We start from the raw sequence: 22,126 nt of genomic DNA, 5'->3' as shown, positions 1-22,126 counted from the left end.
ATCACATACCAAAATAACCCCAGTCATACATTAAACAAAACCTTAAGACACCATGAACCATGCATAACTCACAAAACACCACATCAGATACCAAAAAATAACCCAAGTCATACATTAAAATAAAACATTAAGACAACCTGAAACATGCAAATGTCACAAAACACCACACCACATACCAAAAATAACCCAAGTCATACATTAAAACAAAACATTAAGACACCCTGACCCGTGCAAATGTCACAAAACACCACATCACATACCAAAATAATACAACTCATGCATTAAAACAAAACCTTAAGACACCCTGAACCATGCATAACTCACAAAACACCACATCACATACCAAAATAACCCCAGTCATACATTAAACAAAACCTTAAGACACCATGAACCATGCATAACTCACAAAACACCACATCACATACCAAAAAAATAACCCAAGTCATACATTAAAATAAAACATTAAGACAACTTGAAACATGCAAATGTCGCAAAACACCACACCACATACCAAAATAATACAACTCATGCATTAAAACAAAACCTTAAGACACCCTGAACCATGCATAACTCACAAAACACCACATCACATACCAAAATAACCCCAGTCATACATTAAACAAAACCTTAAGACACCATGAACCATGCATAACTCACAAAACACCACATCACATACCAAAAAATAACCCAAGTCATACATTAAAATAAAACATTAAGACAACTTGAAACATGCAAATGTCGCAAAACACCACACCACATACCAAAAATAACCCAAGTCATACATTAAAACAAAACATTAAGACACCCTGACCCATGCAAATGTCACAAAATACAGCACCACGTACCAAAATAATACAAGTCATACATTAAAACAAAACATTAAGACACCCTGCCCCGTGCAAATGTCACAAAACACCACATCACATACCAAAATAATACAACTCATGCATTAAAACAAAACCTTAAGACACCCTGAACCATGCATAACTCACAAAACACCACATCACATACCAAAATAACCCCAGTCATACATTAAACAAAACCTTAAGACACCATGAACCATGCATAACTCACAAAATACCACATCACATACCAAAAAAATAACCCAAGTCATACATTAAAATAAAACATTAAGACACCCTGAAACATGCAAATGTCACAAAACACCACACCACATACCAAAAATAACCCAAGTCATACATTAAAACAAAACATTAAGACACCCTGACCCATGCAAATGTCACAAAATACAGCACCACGTACCAAAATAATACAAGTCATACATTAAACAAGACATTAAGACACCGTGGACCATGCAAAATTCACCATACACACCAGCACGCACGCACACGCACACGCACACACACCCACACTCACACAGCCCCCAGCAAAAGCATGTCCCTGACAGGGTCCATACGAACTATTGATCCCAGGACCACACACCCCAGATAGAATCAATACCGCTATCCCATAGCCTGCTCAATTAGTTTCCTATATCTTTTGATTTGGGGGATGACTTGAACTGAGTGAAATGTGCTATTTCGCGACTGTCCCAAGAAATGCAGGACGGGATGGTCAGCCCACCTGACACAATAGTGGTAGTCCCCAGGTTGCTCTTAGTCAGAAGAATGGTAGTCTGTAAGTCAAAATCAGTTGAAAAACCCTGGTATAAGTGAATACATTTGTATATAATGAGAAAAGTAAGGGGTATAAGATAGTCCCCTGTAAAACACCAATAATAAGCAGAATGATGTCGGACAGAGTATCATTAACACAGACCTGTTAAGGACGGTCAGAGAGGAAGTCTCTGACAAGATAGACAAAACCACCATTTACCTCTATGTCATTGAGCCTCTGCAGAACGGTGCCTATCTGCATACTGCTGAAAGGAAACGTAAAATCAATAAAAAGCTGGCCTAGTAAGATGGGGAGTTAGAGATAGTTCGCCAAGGGGTTAAGCAGGCTGACAGTTGCATCATCAGTTCCTCCCCGACTTTTTATAACCAAACTGGAAATAATCTAAGCTGTAAGTCTTTTAGTTCAGTGACTCCAGACTTGTTGGTGAGAGCCAGAATACATGACAATATTTGTCAGAGAGAGAGAGAGAGAGAGAGAGAGAGAGAGAGAGAGAGAGAGAGAGAGAGAGAGAGAGAGAGAGTCAACCACCAGAGGTGAAATCAATACGATCAGCTCGTTTAAATCCAAGCATGCAAAATCAATACTCGCACACAGACACACAGTCTTTGCCGAACCAACTGTCACAGAGGTCGGTTTAAAATTAGTTTCACTGGCATGTATACAGTACCACTGTAATTGCGAAATAGTTTAAATTAATGATCATTGATTGTCAAACTGGCACCGATGAAACTGCCGTCCTCATCCAATCTGATCCTCAGATACCGGAAGCTCCAATCAGCAAAATCAATATAATGACGTCATCGGAAAAAAAGGGTTAGGCCCCGCCCCCTCGTCCCTAGGGAGTGTCCTGAGAATGCCGAAATCGGACATCGAGGTCCCTAGGGACCAAGGGTGTCCTTAACTACTACTGTTATGAGCATCTCAATCTGAGAACTCAAAAAGGAAAAACAGCGCCCTCTTTTTGTCAACAGTCTGTCTCGAGAGACTATAGCTATGAGCTTCTAGGTTGGTTATTTTTTCCATGAGACACCATATAGTGCAGGATAAAACCCTAAAAAAGAGGCTTAGTTTTCGAGGTACCCCTCCCCGAGGTAGAACAAAACGGGACATAGTTTTTTCATATCTTTAGGATGTCTCCTTCATGAAATGGATTGTCCCGAGATTTACTTTTACTGCAAAGGTCATGAAATTGGTCCATGAAGTTACTACCACAGGCACAAAAAAACGCCTATCTTAAAAGTGGGAGTTCCAAGTAAATACTCATTTTATACCTGTTGGTTGTTTTTACATCATACTTGCACATATGGTCTACGGGTAGTGTGCCTACATCCCAGAACAATCAGAATGCCAATATTTGGTTCTATTGTGAATCAGCAGCCTTTTATATAAGGCCTTAAATAGGCGAAAATAGCAAAATGTTTAGTTCTCTGAGCAATATTCACTTGTCCTACTCTTTATCAGGGGTAGAACAAAATGGGACATAGTTTTTTCATATCTTTAGGATGTCCCCTTCATGAAATGTATTGTCCCAAGTTTTACTTTTACTGCAAAGGTCATGAAATTAATCCATGAAGTTACTCACCACATAGGCAAAAAAACGCCTATCTAAAAGAGGAAGTTCCAAGAAAATCCACTGCCATTTTCTACCTGCTGATTGTTTTGATATCATACTTGCACAGATGGCCTGGTAGTATCCCAGAAGAATCAGAATGCCAATATTTGGTTTTATTGTGAATCAGTAGCCTTTTATATAAGGCCTTAAATAGGCGGAAATAGCACAAAGTTTACTTTACTGAGCAATATTCACTTATCAGGGGTAGAATAAAATGTGACATTGTTTTTTCCAAATCTTTAAGAAGTCCTCTTTATAAAATGGATGGTCAGAAGTTTTAGTTTTACTGCGGAAGTCATGAAATGCCAATATTTGGTTCTATAGTGAGCCTTTAATATAAGTCAATTTTAGAGTCAGAAATAGCAAAACGCAACAAACTGCAAAAGGCATGCAATTCTTCAATAAACTTTCCACACCAAAAAAGTGCAGAGATGTTCCCAGTGTCTACAGGTACCCTACACCCCGAAGCAACCAGACAAATGTTTAAAGATATGCTTGCATTGTGAATCAGCCAGGTTTTATAAGGTCTTTGGTCTAATATTTCTGCATTTAACAAGGCCAGACAATGGCCTTGTGGTTATGGTGTGGAGTGTCTGTCCTGGAACTGGGAGGTCGGGGTTCAATCCCCGGCCGGGTCATACCAAAGACTAAAGATGGGTCCCAATGCCTCCTTGCTTGGCAGTTGGCACTCAGCATCAATGGGTCAAATTGGGGGTCAAATATACTACAGTAATTAAATGATTCCCGAGCGTGGCACAGCTGTGCCTCACCACTCCAAGAGATGGGTCAAATGCGGAGAACAAATTTCACTGCAGTAACATGTGTGACAAATCGTACGACTTTGACTTTATCAAGTATTTTTTTCCAGGTCACTTCTAATCCTGATATTAATACTGTAAAATTCCTACAACAAAGTGACTGCTGCTACACTAGGCGTACAAAAAGTGCTCTGCAGAGTGGCTCACAACAAACCAAAATTACAAGAGAATATTGCTCAGAAAAGTCAACCTTTTGCTATTTCCGCCTATTTAAGGCCTGCTGATTCACCATAGAACCAAATATTGACATTCTGATTGTTCTGGGATCTAGGGACACTACCTGTAAGGCCATCTGTGCAAGTATGATGTAAAAACAATCAGCAGGTAGAAAATGACAGCTTACTTTCTTGGAACTCCCTCTTTCAGATAGGCGTTTTTTTGCCTATGTGGTGAGTCACTTCATGGATTAATTTCATGACTTTTGCAGTAAAAGTAAAACTACTGACCATCCATTTCATGAAGAGGACAAGTCAAAGTTATGAAAAAACACAGTCAGGTTTTGTACTACCCCATTTTAGAAGAGTATCACCAGGATTACAAGGGAACATTCCTCAGAAATGAAATTTCCGCCTATAGAATTATATAAAAGGCTGCTGATTCAACATGGAACAAAATATTTGCATTCTGATTGTTCTGGGATGTAGGCATAGTGCCTGTAGAACATCTATGCAAGTATGATGTAAAAACAACCAACAGGTAGAAAATGGCAAAGGATTTTCTTGGAACTCCATCTTTCATAGTAGGCGTTTTTTTTGCCTATAGTCATTTCATGGATCAATTTCATGACCTTTGCAGTAAAAGTAAATCTCGGGACAATTCATTTCATGAAGGGGACATCCTAAAGATATGAAAAAACTATGTCCCGTTTTGTTCTACCTCGGGGAGGGGTATAGTCAACTTTTGGGCCTTTTTTTCCTGCACTAATAGGCCTATAGGGCATAATTTGCAACATATTTGTAAAATATTTCTAGGTTTTGGATGTTGAAATGCCACACATTGAATGAAGAAGACGGTGGTTTGTGTGTGACATAAAATGTTGTATACACAGAGATACACATAAACGTGCATTCACTTCAGACACACATGTAGCCTACTTGTGCACGCTCCAATACTCACAAACATACACACAGTAAACACCCTGACACGCTTGCACAACACAAACACCACTTCAGAAAGATTTCATACACAGTTCTACAAAATGCACTTCTACATCTCTGTTACTACTTTGTACTTAAAGATGGAGTACCGTGATTTTTTTACACCCTAAAACATTTCCCTCTGGATTATAATACGCCTATATATGTACAACACACACACACACACACACACACTAGTGTATGACTTAATGTACAGTACGTACCAGACATGCGACCAGGACAGAGTCGCTGTTATTCCTCTCAGCAGGAGAGCGACAGAGTTCAATAAGGCGAGGGACAGCTGTAGACGAGAAGGACAATCAACATTTCAAGCTTGATAAAAGCTCACAGGTCTACACATAAAATGGTTCATAACGTTAATGTTATCTTAGATTGTGTAATACTTGTTAATTGTTATACTATGCTATTTGTATATTTTGTTCTCTGTGATGCTTGCTTTCTGATCTTGTTGTACAGCACTTTGGTTGACCTCTGGTCTTTGAAAATGTGCCCTAGAAATAAAGTTTGATTTGATTTCATCTCCACCCAGCGTGGCAGAGATACAGAATGTGGACAGAATGTCGCACATCCGTTCTCTCTCATGCACCTGACACCAGTACTAAATGATCACTAGCACTAACTTGTCCTTTTTCAGTTGAGAGTATTTTATTGTACATACAGTGCAGCAGCACATAACACATTTCGGCCAGGTTTTCTTTTCTTTTTTTTAAGCAAGACCAACGGCTTCTAATTCAGCATGCAACATTTCCAGGAAGACGAAGGCTGTAGTTTCAATAAACTGTAAGTTGATGTCATTGGACTGTTTCTGGACTGTCCACAGCCCACCTCTGAGATACAGAGCGAGTAGACAGAAATTGTGCCATCTCATGATGAGCATTAAACCAATTGAAGTGAAATGCTCCCGTAACTATAACCCAGAAAAACAGTAGACTACAGCAGGGGGTTTGCAACCTTTTTTTGTTCTTGTGTCTTGTGTCTTGTTTGTATTTTATAGTCAAGTGTGCCATGTCAACATTAATATTTATGACACCACATACACAATTCCAAGATATTTACTTGCGCAAGCAGAGCGCGCAAGTAATATTTTCGCCCGGTCCGTATGCCCGGTCCGTATGTCCCAGCCAACCTGACACTTTTGATGCGTATGCAAATAAAACAGCAAATTTGTGCCGGATTTGCTGGGACCAGATTACATACATGACCATATTTCTTACGTCATCATTGAGAGCTAGTCATACATATACTATATATATAATCTGTAAAATAAAATAGCAAGTTGTGCCTGATTTGCTGGGACCAGAGTACATGGTGTGTATACTGTATGTATGACTAGCTCTCAATGGCTACGTTTACATGAAGGGTGATCATTCCGAATAAATACTTCCGAATAAAATACATCCGATGTAATGTTTTTTGCCGCGAGTTTACATGGGAAATGGTCATTCCGAATGAGTGTTTATATGGAGAAGTGATAGAAGACATGATACATGTTAATTCACGTGAAACTACGCCATCTGTTGGACACATAAAATATAGGCAGTTCATTCATTGTGACTGTCTCAACAATACAAACATATTACAGACGAAAGACGAATAGACGATACTTTGAAATCCCATAATTTCATTCCGCAGTAGCTTTGAGGCTGCTGGTTGGATAGGGACGGGCAAATATGTTTACCGTCTTTTTTTCCCCACACGCTGCGGCTCCGCTTCTCCGCTGGGAAGGTGATCATCTCGTTTTTATTTGTACTTTATTATCTACAGCACGGCCAGGGCACGCAACACTGATTATTATTGTATCGGGTCGCTCGTTATTTTTGAGAGAGAGAGAGAGAGAGAGAGAGAGAGAGAGAGAGAGAGAGAGAGAGAGAGACCGTTGAACACACACACACACACACACACACACACACACACACACACACATACACACAGATCAGGGTTATCGTCATCTGCTGCTGCTCCACGTTTTTTTGTGGATTTCGGATCTGAAAAAAGGAACGAAATAACGCGCTCTATGTGCAAACTCCTCGGCGCGCCTTGGATATGAGCGCCTTGGAGCATGCTCAAAAAGACCAGAATGAACTTACATCCGAATTAGTGTATACATGAGTCCAATTTTCTTTCAATCGCATTGAACATCGGAGTAATCCGGCCAGTGACATCGGAATGGTTTTTAGATCGCATCGAGCGTTTTCATTCGGATGTAAGTTTTTGTAGGTGTTTACATAACAACGTTTAATAGGATTGAAATTCTATTCGGAATGAAAAGGGGATTTAACTGCTCATGTAAACGTAGCCAATGATGACGTAAGAAATATGGTCATGTATGTAATCTGGTCCCAGCAAATCAGGCACAAATTTGCTGTTTTATTTGCATATGCATCAAAAGTGGCGGGTTGGCTGGGACGGTTTTTGGCGCAAAGTAACCACAGTATACCGCTAATCAACTTACAAATTATATATATAGTATATGTATAACTAGCTCTCAATGATGACGTAAGAAATATGTGGATTAAAGGACCCAATGCCAGAGTGTAATTGGTTTTCGATGGTGACGTAATGATGATATGTTTTAGTGTTGGGAGGATTAAAGGTAATGCTCCTGTGTATACATGTATGTAATCTGGCACCACTGCCGTATCAGGCACAATTTGCTGGGACGGTGCATACGCATCAAAAGTGACAGTTTATAACGGTCGAAAGTACTTGCGCGCTCTGCTTGCGCACTAGTTGGCCATTTATGGCCTACTAGTGTGCAACAAGCAAGTATGCACTCGACAGAGTGCAGTTCTAGTTTTATTTGATTTGATTTAGATTGTCCACGAATATAAACTTTTACCTTCTTTTTAATTATTTTCTCTCACATTGTTATAATGATCATTAGATCATTAACAATAACCCACCTATATCTCCCAGACTCCCTCCCCAGTCAGTTTTAATGTAGATTGTAGAATGATGTGCAGGATGTAATTTAATTAATGTGAGGAACTTATTTGACTAATGTGAGGAACTTATTTTAATCCAAAACTTCTCTCTCTCACACACTTGTGTGCCTGGCTCGGTTGGAGCCACTATAGAGGCGAAATGGTACACAAAGCCTACAAATGGTCTCCTATAAGTAAAGTAGGCGTGGTTTGCTTCTCCCCCGACCTTCAATAAAAAAATAATAATATGGGACTCTATCAGCATGGGCACACTTGAGCCGACAGGCGCGGCCAAAGGAAGCTGACTCCCGCTGTCTAAAAAGCCGGAAAGACGTCGGGAGTCAGCTTCCTTTGGTCGCGCCTGTCGGCTCAAGTGTGCCCATGCTGTATGTGTCGTCCGTCAGACTGCAGATGGACAGAGAGACTCTTCCAGACTCCCCTCAAATCTCGTGAGAGTTTGTTGCTGGGATAAAGAAAGGTCGATAACAGAGTAGATTTTCTCCCGATTTGACTAACTTAAAAAAAGCAATTTTTAGTGTGAATATCTTGGAAATCCTTGTGATGATTGAGTCCAGTATTTAGTTCCATGTCCTCCATGACCATGGAGCTAAGGAATGGTTCATAAGCTGTGTTCACATTCACTCTCCCATTGGAAATGAATAGACTCCAAGTTCTCCAACCTGCTTCCCGTGTCCTAATAATGTGTCTGCCCACTTAATGCAGATACAGGAAGTAAACCGAAGATAGCGACTCTTGTTAAATCTCTTTAGCCAAATTCCAATACACAAAATCTCGGCCACTCGCTCACTCACACTCGGTCACTCCAGCATGGTAGTGTTATGGTGAAATTGGTGACCTGCTAAAATATGTGACAATACTGTAGACAATCACATAACGTCAGTGTCCGAATATAAATCGTTGCAGTTTGTTTATTAGCAGAGTTCAATCTAGCAGTATTCAGGCCACGTATTTAAAGACTTCCATGTAAGTTGTGTGAAGTCCCCACAAGATGGTCACATATTTCGGCAGGTCACCAATTTCACTGTTACACCGCCATGCTGAAGTGTGTGAGTTAGTGGCCGAGATCCTATTGGATCCTACTTTGAGTACCTTTTAGCTGGATGGCTGTTTGAGCCACATCAGGGTCTCTGCTGAGGCGGGCCAGGGTGACGGCAGCTTTCTGTTGGACGCGCTCGCATGCAGCGCCCTCTGATGGACTGGCGGAGGAGGGCCTCTCTCCCAGTAGCAGGAGGAGTCTCTCTATGCCTGGAAGACGCAGCAGCGAACAAACGCTAGTGTTACAGCTTGAAGCTCAACATATAACATAACAGTAACAGTCACATAACAGTGAATGTATTGAGTAACAGTGTATGTGAGCATATTGGAGTAAGAGAGAGTGTGGAGTATTCGGAATCAGATTAATTTGTCCTGTCAAGTACACCGTTCATTTTTTTTTATTTTTTTTATATAGTTTAGGGCTAATTCTATCCACCAGATTAGGCAGGCACTGACATAAAAATAAAAATAAACTTGACCCAGAAAGTCCCCCCAGAAACGTCTTGATTGATTGATTGATTGATTGATTGATTGAAATATTTATTTGAATAAAGCAATTTTTAAAACAATATATAAAAAAAGTAAAAAAATAAATAAAATAAAAGCATATTCAAAAGGAGTGAGAAGAAGCATGGCTTATTGCTCCCACCACCTTTCAATCAATACTAAATAATCATTCAATAATGATTGATGCTTTTGCATGTGATGTGACAGACAACAAGACAGTGCACTTTTCATTTCATTGTTTTCCAAAGATGCCATTGCCTGGCCCTGTGTCAAATGGTCAAATAAATATTTGATTAAAGAATATAATAGCCTTTTGTATTTTTTGTATATCAGCAAAATGCAGATTTTTATGTTAGACATTGAGGGAAATTAATCGATAAGGTTATCAAAACTTAAATTATCAATACATGAATTGATTGATAATTCCCATCCTATGTGAGACATGACAGGGCCTGCAGCCATCATCAGCACAGACCAAGAGGTAATCGAATAAGAACACACAAATCACACAGAAACAAATAACAAAAGTGACAAATGAAGAAAAAGGCTGCAGCAATGAAAGAGAGTGGTATGATACGTTTGTGTCAATAAAAGGCTACAGGAATTCAAGACACTACTTTATACCATTTCACCACAGCAATGATTTTCAGTTAAAGCGTCAACAGTTGTGTGCCTCAGATATGAGACGCTGCTGCCATCTTGTGACATGATGAAACATTGCATTGACATGCGCCAATTTTATCTTACTGCACTATACATTATTATTCATGAATCATGATTAGTGGAATTATGTTTTTTTCCTTAATCCATGCAAGACTCTTCCTAGCATGCACACACACGCACGCACATCATAGTGTTATAGGCTACTATGCTACTAGAATGAAATACAAAAAACTTGTCAGAGATCAGTACCTTTTTCTTGAAGGACTTCTGGGGCTGACTGCTCCAAGACTGAGAGGTTTGCCAGAATTGTCACCACCTGATATTGAAAATGAATGACACAAGAAGGTATATGGCACTACATGCAAAACAAATAAGATGTGATATAGCCTGAACCCTAAAACATACTTCATAGTTCATACATTTACAGTATGTGAAATGGCTAGGTTTATCCATGCATGTCAAAATCATTTATCCAGGTTTTCTGACCATATGCATCCAGTTCAGCAATACCCTACCTTCTCAGTACCTTCCTATACAGGATCTCCTCATTGGTCAACAAAAACACCTTGAAGACCCTAACAGGAGCCCTCGTACAAGGTTTCTTCGACTGACGACTATGCATGCACCTCTTGTTACCACAGCACCTCAAAGGCCCTTAAACAAGGCTCCAGACTTCCCAAAACAAACTGGTCAGGCTACTACTCGGCCTCACTCCCCGAACCCACCTCACCCCTGCCCACTTTAACAGGCTGGTATGGCTTAGGGTTGACGACAGAGTACAGCATCTTGCAATGGGTCTGGTCCACATGATTTGCTACACGACCAAGATACCCATGTACCTGTCTAAATACTTCCTTAATGTCAACGAAGTCCACAACCACAACACCAGAGGGAGTTCAACAAACCATGTGCAACCCAGATTTGGCACAAACAAGGGACTCAAAATTAATTTAGCTCCTATGCCACCAAAATGTGGAACGCCCTACTAACAGTCATTGAGACATGCAAATCCCTTGACTCTTTTAAAACTGCTCTCAAAGGGCACCTACGGACGGCTGCAATTCGTAACTTGCCCCTGTAAAATCAGAATCCGCCCCCCACCCCCCTTTCCCCTCACTGTATATGTTTTTTCTTTTTTACCTCCTTTTATGCACGTCCACTCCTTGACGCACACGGAAGCTTCTGTGAAGCACACAAGCACTAGTCTTCGTGTTGCCAGACTGTTGCCTCTTGCAATAGTTGTCTGACTACGTGAGACTAGTGAAGCACCAACACGGAAGCTTGCCCTCACTTTTGCACATACGCCCCAGAGCCGAATGAGGTGTCTACCTTTCTATGTCTATATAGAGATACAAATGCCCCAGAGCCGAAGGAGGCGTCTACCTTTCTATGTCTATGGAGATACAGACGCCCCAGAGCCGAAGGAGGCGTCTACCTTTCTATGTCTATGGAGATACAGACGCTCCAGAGCTGAAGGAAGTGTCTACCTTTCTGTCTATGGCAATACAGACGCCCCAGAGCCGAAGGAGGCGTCTACCTTTCTATGTCTATGGAGATACAGACGGTCATAGATGGTTCCTCTACCTGGTCTTTAGAGTAGGGCGTGTCAACTCTCTGGCGGTCCCTACAGGCCTCGAGTAAGATGTGTATGGCGTTGAGCTGCAAGAGGATCTCACAGGCCATGCTGTCGAAAAAGGTGATGTTAGCCAACGCTGCTGATGCTAGCAGGAACACTTCACCACAGGAGGCGGTCTCACACAACTCTGGAGGTGGGGAAATAAACACAGAACCCCAAATCAATTAATCAATAAAAATAAAAATAAAATCTCAATATATATTTTTCTTTTTCTACTTTAGACTGCTATCATCCTTTGTCAATGATATGTGAGACAACACATAGATAATACAACAAGTAAGACGCGCAAACGCGGGAAGCGAACGCAGCTCGTAAATTGCAATAACAACAATTAGAATAAATTACGTACTTTCTTTTCTCTTTTTAGTTAGTAATTTGTGTGTGTGTGTGTGTGTGTGTGTGTGTGTGTGTGTGTGTGTGTGTGTGTGTGTGTGTGTGTGTGTGTGTGTGTGCTACAGCTGCGCCCTCTGGTGGCGGGCGGGTGGTGTCACAGCGGGACAGACAGACAGACAGACACACACACAGACATGATCTGCAGGGTCTCATAGTTAGTGCTCATTGCGTTCGCAATCACTGCGTTCACAAAAATGGATATGGATAAAAATAGATGAGTTTAACAGAACTCTACATTTAGGGCGTGTTCGGAAATGCCGCACCGGAGCACACTCACCAATTAGTTTGCATTGCACAGTGCGCTCAGTGCGCAATTTCCGAACACGCCCTAAATTACTTGAGTGTCTTTGTCACTTACGGATAAGTATGGTACATTTAATACAGCTACGCACTACTTCCAATAAAAGTCTCAACATGCTCTGGCAATCATCGTATTGAGCAAAACATGGTCTTCACAGTGTTTCAAAACAAAAAACTCCAATTATAAGCAGTTAGCCTACTACTGTTAAGAGAAACCTTGGGCTTCCTTCATCTTAAATCCCTGTTTGTTTACAGCACACACACACACATTACACATGAATTGTGAAATATAATTCAAAAGCCATGTCAATTGAGGCTTGAATACCTGCACGTATAGTGGAGTAAGCAATAGGTCTATTAAAGTTAATTAATAGGCCTATTAGCTATGATTCATTGTTAACTGCAGTGTTAGGCATGTATGTAAAGTAGCTGACCCAACACTGCTAAATTGTAGTTGTAATTGTCCAATAATGCTTCACAGTATTGGTCCACTCACTGATGAGGGCGGTGACGATGTCATGCATGCTCTCCAGGAAGCTGGCCAGGTGATTGGTGGAGGTGTGGTGAGGGGAGGTGATCTGGGCCACCACTGCCGCCGCCTCCGCCCTGGCCGCCTCCGGACTCTTCTCGTCCGTCAGGATGTCCGCCAAGCACAGAATCCCATCCACCTGCAACGCCAGGAAACACAGACGTCACATCATGTGGCTCATATCACTTTTAATTATGTTTCATAACCGCCTTCCATATTTTAGGGGATGTACAGATGCGCGAACAATTGTTTTTATTTTATTTAAAGATCATATGTTTGTGGCCTAAAGCAGGCTATTGGCCCACCGCCGCAGAGCAGAGTCTAGAGATTTGAATCCACAGCGGTGCATCCGGCTTGGCCAAGCGTCTACATCAGAGGTTCATGTTTTGGGTCTGAGAGGCTAAATCTCATCAAATGGTTGTCCGTGGCTCCAATTCCGAATACATAATAGACCTTGATATGAAAAAGGTTTAAAAGTTAAAACTACATGCAGGTCTACACAACTGGTCCGTGTTTGGGAGGGAAGCCGGGTGGGGACTGGAAGGATATTTTTGTACTTTTTTCCAACAATAACAAAATAGCTTAACTACAAGTTCAATATGCAAGCTTATTTTTTCAACTATTTTTGGTATTCATCAAGTTTAAAGCACGTAAGTGGTTAATAATGTTTAAAACCTGACTCCATCCATTGGAACACGTGTTCGACATTCAACACAATCTAGAACCAAAATCAACAAATGAAACACTGTAAATTCACATTTATTTTAACATTATAGTAAACCAACTATCTACCATCCAGCTTGAATATTAGAGTTGACACAGCGTACTTTGAGTGGGCACTGTGCCCATTCTGCCTGTAGTTCACAGTGTACTTTGAGTGGGCACTGTGCCCATTCTGCCTGTAGTTCACAGTGTACTTTGAGTGGGCACTGTGCCCATTCTGCCTGGCAGTATACAACTGAATATTATAGTTCACACAGTGTACTTTGAGTGGGCACTGTGCCGATTCTGCCTGGCAGTATACAACTGCAGCATCACCACAATGAGATGCGGAGCTATTTTAAACCTCACAGACGTAGATAGTAAAGTGTCCTGCTGGGGTCACCCCGGGTGACACTTTAGTGCAGTCTGCCCATAAAGCCACAGTAATTAAAACAGCAACACTCCCCCATTTAATATCCCCCCGACCGGTGTGAGTGGTACTGCACTGCTGAGAGGTGTCTTTAATAGCCCCCCGACCGACCGGGCCTGTGAGTGCCCGGGACTACACTGAGAGGTGTCTTTTCCTTCATCAGTGCATTTCTCTGGCACCCTCCCAAAGTGTGTGCATCATCATGCCTGAAAGCCCATGGCCTGGCGCTTCGAAAAGTAACTCTAGAGCAGGGCTTCTCAACGCTTTTGGCCGGGGACCCCCGGTAATGCATGCTGATGTATTAAAAATAATAATAATAATGATAAAATAAAAAGCCTGCTTGTATATCTGAGTGAGAACGGAGGGCCAATCCAATAAAATGTGTTATAGGCACTGAAAAGTGCTGCGAGAGCACATTTATAATTAGAAGTGACTCAATCTGTAGGTTCCACCTACATCTCAGCTTTGATTGGGTGTCACAGAAGTGACTGCGGCCTCCCTGTGCGTGTGTGCGTGCGTGTACGTGCGTCAGTGCGTGCGTGCACGTGTGTTAGAACAAGTAGATGGATTGAAAAACAGTAGGACACTCAGTCCACATGGTGGCAGTGTTGTACAATCCTTCATAGCTGCTGAGCTGATATAGAACAGTGGTTTTCAACCCTTTTCATATAATCAAGGCCCATTATTTATTTATTTATCATTTGAGCCACGGACCACCATTTGATGACATTAAGCCTCTCAGACCCAAAACTAAAGAATATGTTGTCTTGGATAAGATTCTGTCCACATTTTCATGCTGTATTTATGTTGGTACCATTATGAGAGACAACAGGGAAACGATCAAAATAAAAAAAATTCTAGATGTTTAACAATATGCAACTCTTGAGAGTGCATATTGTTGCAACCGTATAAGGGTCCATTTGGGACCACTGGTGGTCCCCGGACCAGTGGGGACCACCTGGAAGACCCCTCAACGACCAGTGGTCCCCAGACCACTGGGGTCCACCTGGAACCCCCTCAAGGACCACTGGTGGTCGCCAGACCACTGGGGTCCACCTGGAACCCCCTCAAGGACCACTGGTGGTCCCCGGACCACTGGGGACCACCTGGAAGACCCCTCAAGGACCACTGGTGGTCCCCGGACCACTGGCTGAAAACTATACTGTTATAGAATCACATTCTGCATCATAAGCAGCAGAGGTAAAAGTCCTCAATTGTTTTACTTTAAAGTAAAAGTATCAATACTGCAATGTAGAAATACTCCGTTACTTGTAAAATTGGCTCTGAGATGTAGTGGAGTATAAGTAAATGTAATTCCGTCCACCTGTCCGTCCGTCCGTCCAACAGACAGACAGACAGACAGACAGACAGACAGACGCATGATGCATAGGTTTTGCATCCCTATATCTTCCGACCGACGTCAGCAGCAATGCCGCTGACGTGGAACAATCCACTTTTCACACGCACGCACGCACGCACGCACGCACGCACGCACGCACGCACGCACGCACGCACGCACGCACGCACACACGCACACACACGCACGCACACACACACACACACACACACACACACACACACACACACACACACACACACACAGTCTGTCTGTCTATCATAATTTCATTCATTTGTTCTTTGGTAATGTCTAACAGTGTCTTGTCTTCTTACATAAAAACACACACACACACACACACACACACACACACACACACACACACTTAGATAGTGTGTCCTGTGGGTGGCATTTTAAAGTGATAAGTGGCAAAGCATAATGAGTCTTTGTTCATTGTTGTCCTCATCTTTGTTGCATGTATGGTAAGCACTTTACCAAAACACGTACATTATGCATGTACTGTATGCACACACAAGCTACAGTTCCCAAATCATACTTTTTGCCCTTCATTCCTGTGAAACTGACCAGCTGGCAAAGATCAACAATGCCAGAGTGAGAGTAAAGACACTGAAGTACAGCAGTATCTAGAAATATAAGAACAATGAAATACCTAAAAGAATTATGACAGCCTTACAGTCACTTGGAGTGATGATCGGACTAGGTACCAGATGTGTCAGCAAAAACACTGAAACCCTACATCTGTGTGTGTGTGTGTGTGTGTGTGTGTGTGTGTGTGTGTGTGTGTGTGTGTGTGTGTGTGTGTGTGTGTGTGTGTGTGTGTGTGTGTGTGTGTGTGTGTGTGAACGTACGTCTGTAATCCACATAACTCGAAAACCGTGTGCATTGCCCGGTGTGGAGTCCGTGGGATAGCCGATCACACCAACACCAGATCACCCCTAGATCTCCATACTGTATATGGAGCTGGCCTGTTCTGACTGCCTGTTCTGACAATGATGTTCTGACATCACAATGATCGCCGTTCATGTCAGAAAAGTTGCGGACCCCTGGCATATGCTCATGTCATCACAGAACTCCATATACTGTATGGCCAGAAAAGGAACTCACACATAATTATGCATAAGAAAATCATTACATAGCTGGGTGTGCCATGCATTTCCAATCATTCACGAGTATGTCGGTGCCCAACGGGCATTGTTCGAGTCTTATGACTATCAGCTAAATGCTCTGAGTCTACACAGTACAATCCTTAGTGAGGATTAACAGGTACATTTGGTTACAAATGGTGGATGCAGTACATTAACATAGGATATTTTGCAATTTATGTGTGCAAGGTGATTATATTTGATCAACAGATGCAGGGTCCTTACTTTTCTCCATGTTGGGATTTCTTAAAGGACCAACAGAGACTCGAACGACATCTTATCCACCAATGAGCAAGGCAGCAGGGGCATCCCCATTCCTGTGCGTCACCCTTCAGTAGTGACTGACAGGTGTCTTTCTCAAGCCTGAGTGAGTTTAGACTTCCCTGGCGGTCTCTGTTGGGATGCCATTGGCCGCTTCTCGTCGCTGCATCGTTGTCTTTACACATGGACGGTTTACGAGCCGTCCCAGTTGCTCTTCGCACGAAGTACGAACACAGCACACCGGTGTGGCATCATTATTTGCATAACGAAGTGATGTTTGCATTACTGGAAAAACATATTTGACACTCTAAAAAATCCTCGATAGAGAGAATGTGCAAGTGTGGGTTTTATCCTACATTGTTTTAAAATATGCACTTATGTTCTGTCAATCTGAACATTGTTCAGCGGCCCCTGCTTAATGTATCTGTGGCCCGTCATGGTCATATACCAATACAAATATAATTAGTTATGTCAATCTGAACATTGTTCAGCGGCCCGTCATGGTCATACCAATACAAATATAATTAGTTATTTTCATTGTTTTAAACAAGATTGTAGGTAGTATTGTTTGTTCCAATTAAGAGAAAGTGATATGAGTATTAACACTTACTTATTATGGTCACCTCTGGCAGATTTTACAGTTAAGATATCTGTAACATTCTGTAACAGTCACCTCTGGCAGATTTTACAGTTAAGATATCTGTAACATTCTGTAACATTCACGATCAAATGTCATAATGTAACAGTATCCTCCTTTTTATTTAATTTTTTAATAAAACTCAATAATTGAGACAGGCATATTTCTGCTGCCATGTGACTATTTTTGTAGGATAAATATTTGTTTCATATACACCACGTCATTGTACGTTCTCAATATAAACCCCAGTGGGGTCCAGGGGGAAAATCTGCAACATCAGAGTTGGAACCGGAGAGTCCCAATTGGGTCTCCATTGACCCGCTGAGCGCTGTTCAGAGGTTCTGAGCCGCTGCCCCCGCCGGCGGGGGCAATGGGGCTTAACTTTTTCTATGTAGCTGTAGCTTTTCCAGCTCCATTTCTCCAGGGGCATAACTGTAGCTTGATCAAGCTACTGTCATGGTGAGCTACTTTCGAAGTAGCTGACCCAACACTGCTTAGGCCAACCAACTTGATTTGTGCTCAGTCTGCTCACCATAGGTATACGTTACAAGCTGCTGTTTTAGGGATGTGTGGCTGTCATGTTCGTATGTAGGACATGACAGTATTGACTAGCCTAGATCAGGGCTTCCCAAACTTATACATGTCAAGAACCCCCAGCCTCCGGCTGTGACCCCCTCCATTGGAATGGAAACCTGTGGCCTGTATATGCAAGTTCAATTTAACTGTCAGTCATATTAATGTGTCATAACAATTGTTAACACTTATACAGTAATTCACAGTGTGCTTTTGAATCTTCCCAGCATTCAGCTTTCTGCTGGTATTAATTTCCCAACCCTGGGAGAACTTGTGCTCCATCGAAACAAGTCTCACAAGTGAAACAAGTGTTTCTTTGTCTGCTAAGCTCCCCGGTCTGACTACTGATCCCTCGAACTCTGTGATCACAGGAATAGTTCTGCCATGGGAGTGGGACTGCATCTCCTGCTGCTATTAGCGTATTCACCTGTGAAAATAAACTGACATTCCAGCCATAACACTTTGCGAGAGGGATTGGACACATGTGGGCAACTCAGCATGGAATAGCTCGCTGTGAGCCAATTCTAACATGGGCTGAATCATTTTAACTGAAGGAGGGGATACAGTCCACTCTAGGCCAGGGGGCAGTAGAAGCAAATAAAGAACAAAAAAACTAGAGTCATGTGTGCGTGCGTGCGTGGGCTAGGACGAGGGGTTAAATTAGGGTTAGTTTTAAGGTTAGAGATCAGGATTTTAAGGTTAGGAATAGAGTTAAATTGAGTGTAGTCTAGCCAAGACCAACTCAGGACTCCTGAATTGCTGTGCACTCTTCTAACTTATATACCGGCAGCCTCAGGGTCTGGAGCACTACAGTGTTGTTAGCTATAGGCTGTCTCCCCACAGTGCATCTACAGCAGTGGTTCTCAAACTGCTTCATGTCAAGGACCCCCAAATCGACATTTATTAGCCCGCGGACCCCCATGTGAAAAGCTATGCCAGCAGGGACCCCCTTGTGAGAAGATTCTTACGGCTCTAGGTAGCAGTGATTCTCAACCGTTTTAATTTAAAGCATCCCCAGTTTGGCATGCATGCATTACATGTCTACAGAGTACGGACCCCCATTTAATGGCATGTCTATCTCTGGGACCCCAATTTATATTGTAGAATCACTGTTACTCTGAGAGTGTGCAAATGGAACCTCTGAGTTACAGACCCATAAGAGTCCATTATAATTTAGCTGGGGACCCCCTGGAACTCCCCCAAGGACCTCTGTAGGGGTCCCCGGACCCACTTTGAAAACCAATGATCTACAGTACATAGGTGGTGCGCTTAATTCCCTTTCCTGGCTTTGCCCTCGGCTCCCATAGTGTCAGCTTTCTTTACACTATAGTTCCGCATCCAGGTGCCATGACGCATTACAAAGTTTAGGGCTCCAAAACACACTCTGAACTCATGTCTCGTGTTCATGTTCAAATGTGTACCATACTTGTAACAAAGAGGAGGATGACAACAAAGAATCACTACAGGACGCAACAACACATATACACTTTGACTTTCTTCAACAAACATTTTTTATGTAAAAACAACAAAAACTAACTTTTAGAATAAGTGAATAAAGTAATGGCACGCATTATCTGCTTTTGGGAGAGAGAAGTGAAATAGATAGAAGTGTGGAGATAGCTGGGTACTGTGTGTGTGTGTGTGTGTGTGTGTGTGTGTGTGTGTGTGTGTGTGTGTGTGTGTGATAAGCTACAGATGGAGGCTTGTGGTGGCCTCGTTGACTTTCTGTGACGCAAATGTCACAGCGGGGGAAAATGATGATATCTGACAGAGACTCTGACAAGCCTCAGACTGGAGAATCTCCAGAATGAAAAGTCAGTTCGGAGTAAACATTGTTAAACATCTGACAAACAGGAGTTACAAATACTGTGCGTCCGTGCGTGCGTGCGTGCGTGCGTGCGTGCGTGCGTGCGTGCGTGCGTGCGTGCGTTACTTGCAGGTAAGTCTATACTATGTTTGTGCGTTCATGTGTATGTGAGTGTGTACGTGACTGCACCTTGTCCAGTTGGCTGATGCCTTCTTCCACACAGCAGACGGAGGCCACAGTCCGCAGGGCGTGAGCATAGAGCTCACTGAAACAGTCCTGTCGGCAGATTTTAAACAGGGCCACCACCGCGCCTTCCTGAAAATAAAAAAATACAAAGATTATGATTCTGAGTGAGAGTCTATGGACATAATTATCTGCTGCATGGAGCAGTGGTTTTCAACCCTTTTCACATCAAGGTCCATTATTTATTCAGCATTTGAGCCACGGACCACCATTTGATGAGATTTAGCCTCTCAGACCCAAGACTTAGAATAATAATTTAGTTGTCGTTAAGATAAGATTTCCACAATTCCATGCTGTATTGATGTTTGTACCATTAGGAGAGATAACAGGCAAACGTTGATTAAAATAACAATTCTTCTACATTCAATTGTGGGACCTTTTTTTTTTTTTTTTTTGCGGCTTACGCCTTTTTATTGATTTTTTAAGGGACAGATAGTAGGCTGACAGGAAACGGGAGAGAGATGGGGGGATGACATGCGGTAAAGGCCGTGTCGGGTTCGGGAGTCGAACCCGCGGCACACCGCGACTGGATCACCAGTCCGGTGCCCAGACCGTTACGCTACGGCCTGGGCCAATTGTGGGACCTCTTACGTAAATTACGTAATGCGGGTCCATTTGGATTGATTTTTACAATCAAGACTTAAAGATCTAGAAAGGGTCCAGTTGGTTATCAACTCTCCACCATTTAGCTGTACCACTGGTTGAAAACCACTGGCATAGAGGAATGAAGTTATATTATCATATGGGATATTATGATCAATTTTCATGTATCCAAATCAAGCTCTTTTAGACTTCGAGCAACAACATGTACGCCGGTACACAACCTTCACGTCGACAAACTGCATGAATAGCAATGTTCTGATCACATTCTTCTACTGCTGCACAGAGTGCCTCAACTGTTCAACGTCATAATGCCAAAGGGTGGACATTGTAGTAAAGGGGCTGCTTTTCTCTTGCCATTCACTATCTTAAACCAGGGGTGGGCAACATGTGATGATGGAGAGAGTCACTATATCTCCATACTCACTCCATGAGGGCCACATTCCATATACTGACGGGCAGAAACTGTTTTCGTTAATGAATGCCCTATACTTCGTCATTCTGTGTCACACAAATGTAGCAAAAACAGCCACAAGCTCAAAACGCGTCACTCTGCGAATATATAATTTATTGAATATATTCAATAAATGACTCTGTGCTAGACCTTTCAATCAAGCTTAACTCAAAGCGACCTACAGTATAGCATAACAAAAAACATCGCATGGATGCACCTGGGACGTATCCTCAGTGATGTATCCCAAGGTCATCAGGGTTTCGGGTCTCTTGAACATCATACCCCTCACTCAGGTGACCCAGCCGGGTGCCTTTTATAAATGATTCAGTTAATTCAAACTTCATGGTAAAACAAGGGCCTGCTGGGAAAGTAAAATAGTGAACAGAAAAATAAATCCATTTCCCATCCATAAAGGCCCACACACATATTTCTCATGGGATGTAGATTAGCATGGTATAAATAAACAACAATAGCATAATCTAAAACTAGAGCCATTCTCGGACAAAAAAAAACAACAAAAAAAACATGCAGGTTGGGTTTGAATTCCATTCACTGCGGATAGGTAGAATTACACGAATAAATAAGAGGCTCTGTAACTACCACCATTATCCTATAATAAGGCCATTATAGCGAAGCTGGAATGTCTCATATATATACACCACTAAGGCTGCGCTGCCGCAGCTAGCC

At 42.2% G+C, this 22,126-nt stretch overlaps 1 protein-coding gene across 3 annotated transcripts in view; it reads right to left on the bottom strand.

Moving 5' to 3' along the window:
* insc (INSC spindle orientation adaptor protein) overlaps positions 1-22,126 on the bottom strand; it is a 91,188-nt gene that overhangs the window by 14,210 nt on the left and 54,852 nt on the right. For all 3 annotated transcript variants that reach the window (XM_083763608.1, XM_083763607.1, XM_083763609.1), the window contains 6 exons: positions 20,332-20,457; positions 13,201-13,372; positions 11,960-12,138; positions 10,625-10,691; positions 9,260-9,415; positions 5,429-5,505 (listed from right to left, as the gene is read on the bottom strand). In XM_083763608.1, coding sequence (XP_083619734.1) covers positions 5,429-5,505; positions 9,260-9,415; positions 10,625-10,691; positions 11,960-12,138; positions 13,201-13,372; positions 20,332-20,457 — 777 coding nt within the window. The remainder of the gene's footprint in view (positions 1-5,428; positions 5,506-9,259; positions 9,416-10,624; positions 10,692-11,959; positions 12,139-13,200; positions 13,373-20,331; positions 20,458-22,126) is intronic.

This window comes from Protomyctophum parallelum (genome assembly GCF_964188405.1).
Source record: "Protomyctophum parallelum genome assembly, chromosome: 4".
Taxonomy (NCBI): domain Eukaryota; kingdom Metazoa; phylum Chordata; class Actinopteri; order Myctophiformes; family Myctophidae; genus Protomyctophum; species Protomyctophum parallelum.
Note: the sequence above shows the minus strand (reverse complement) of the source record. Positions and strands in the feature narration are given on the sequence as shown.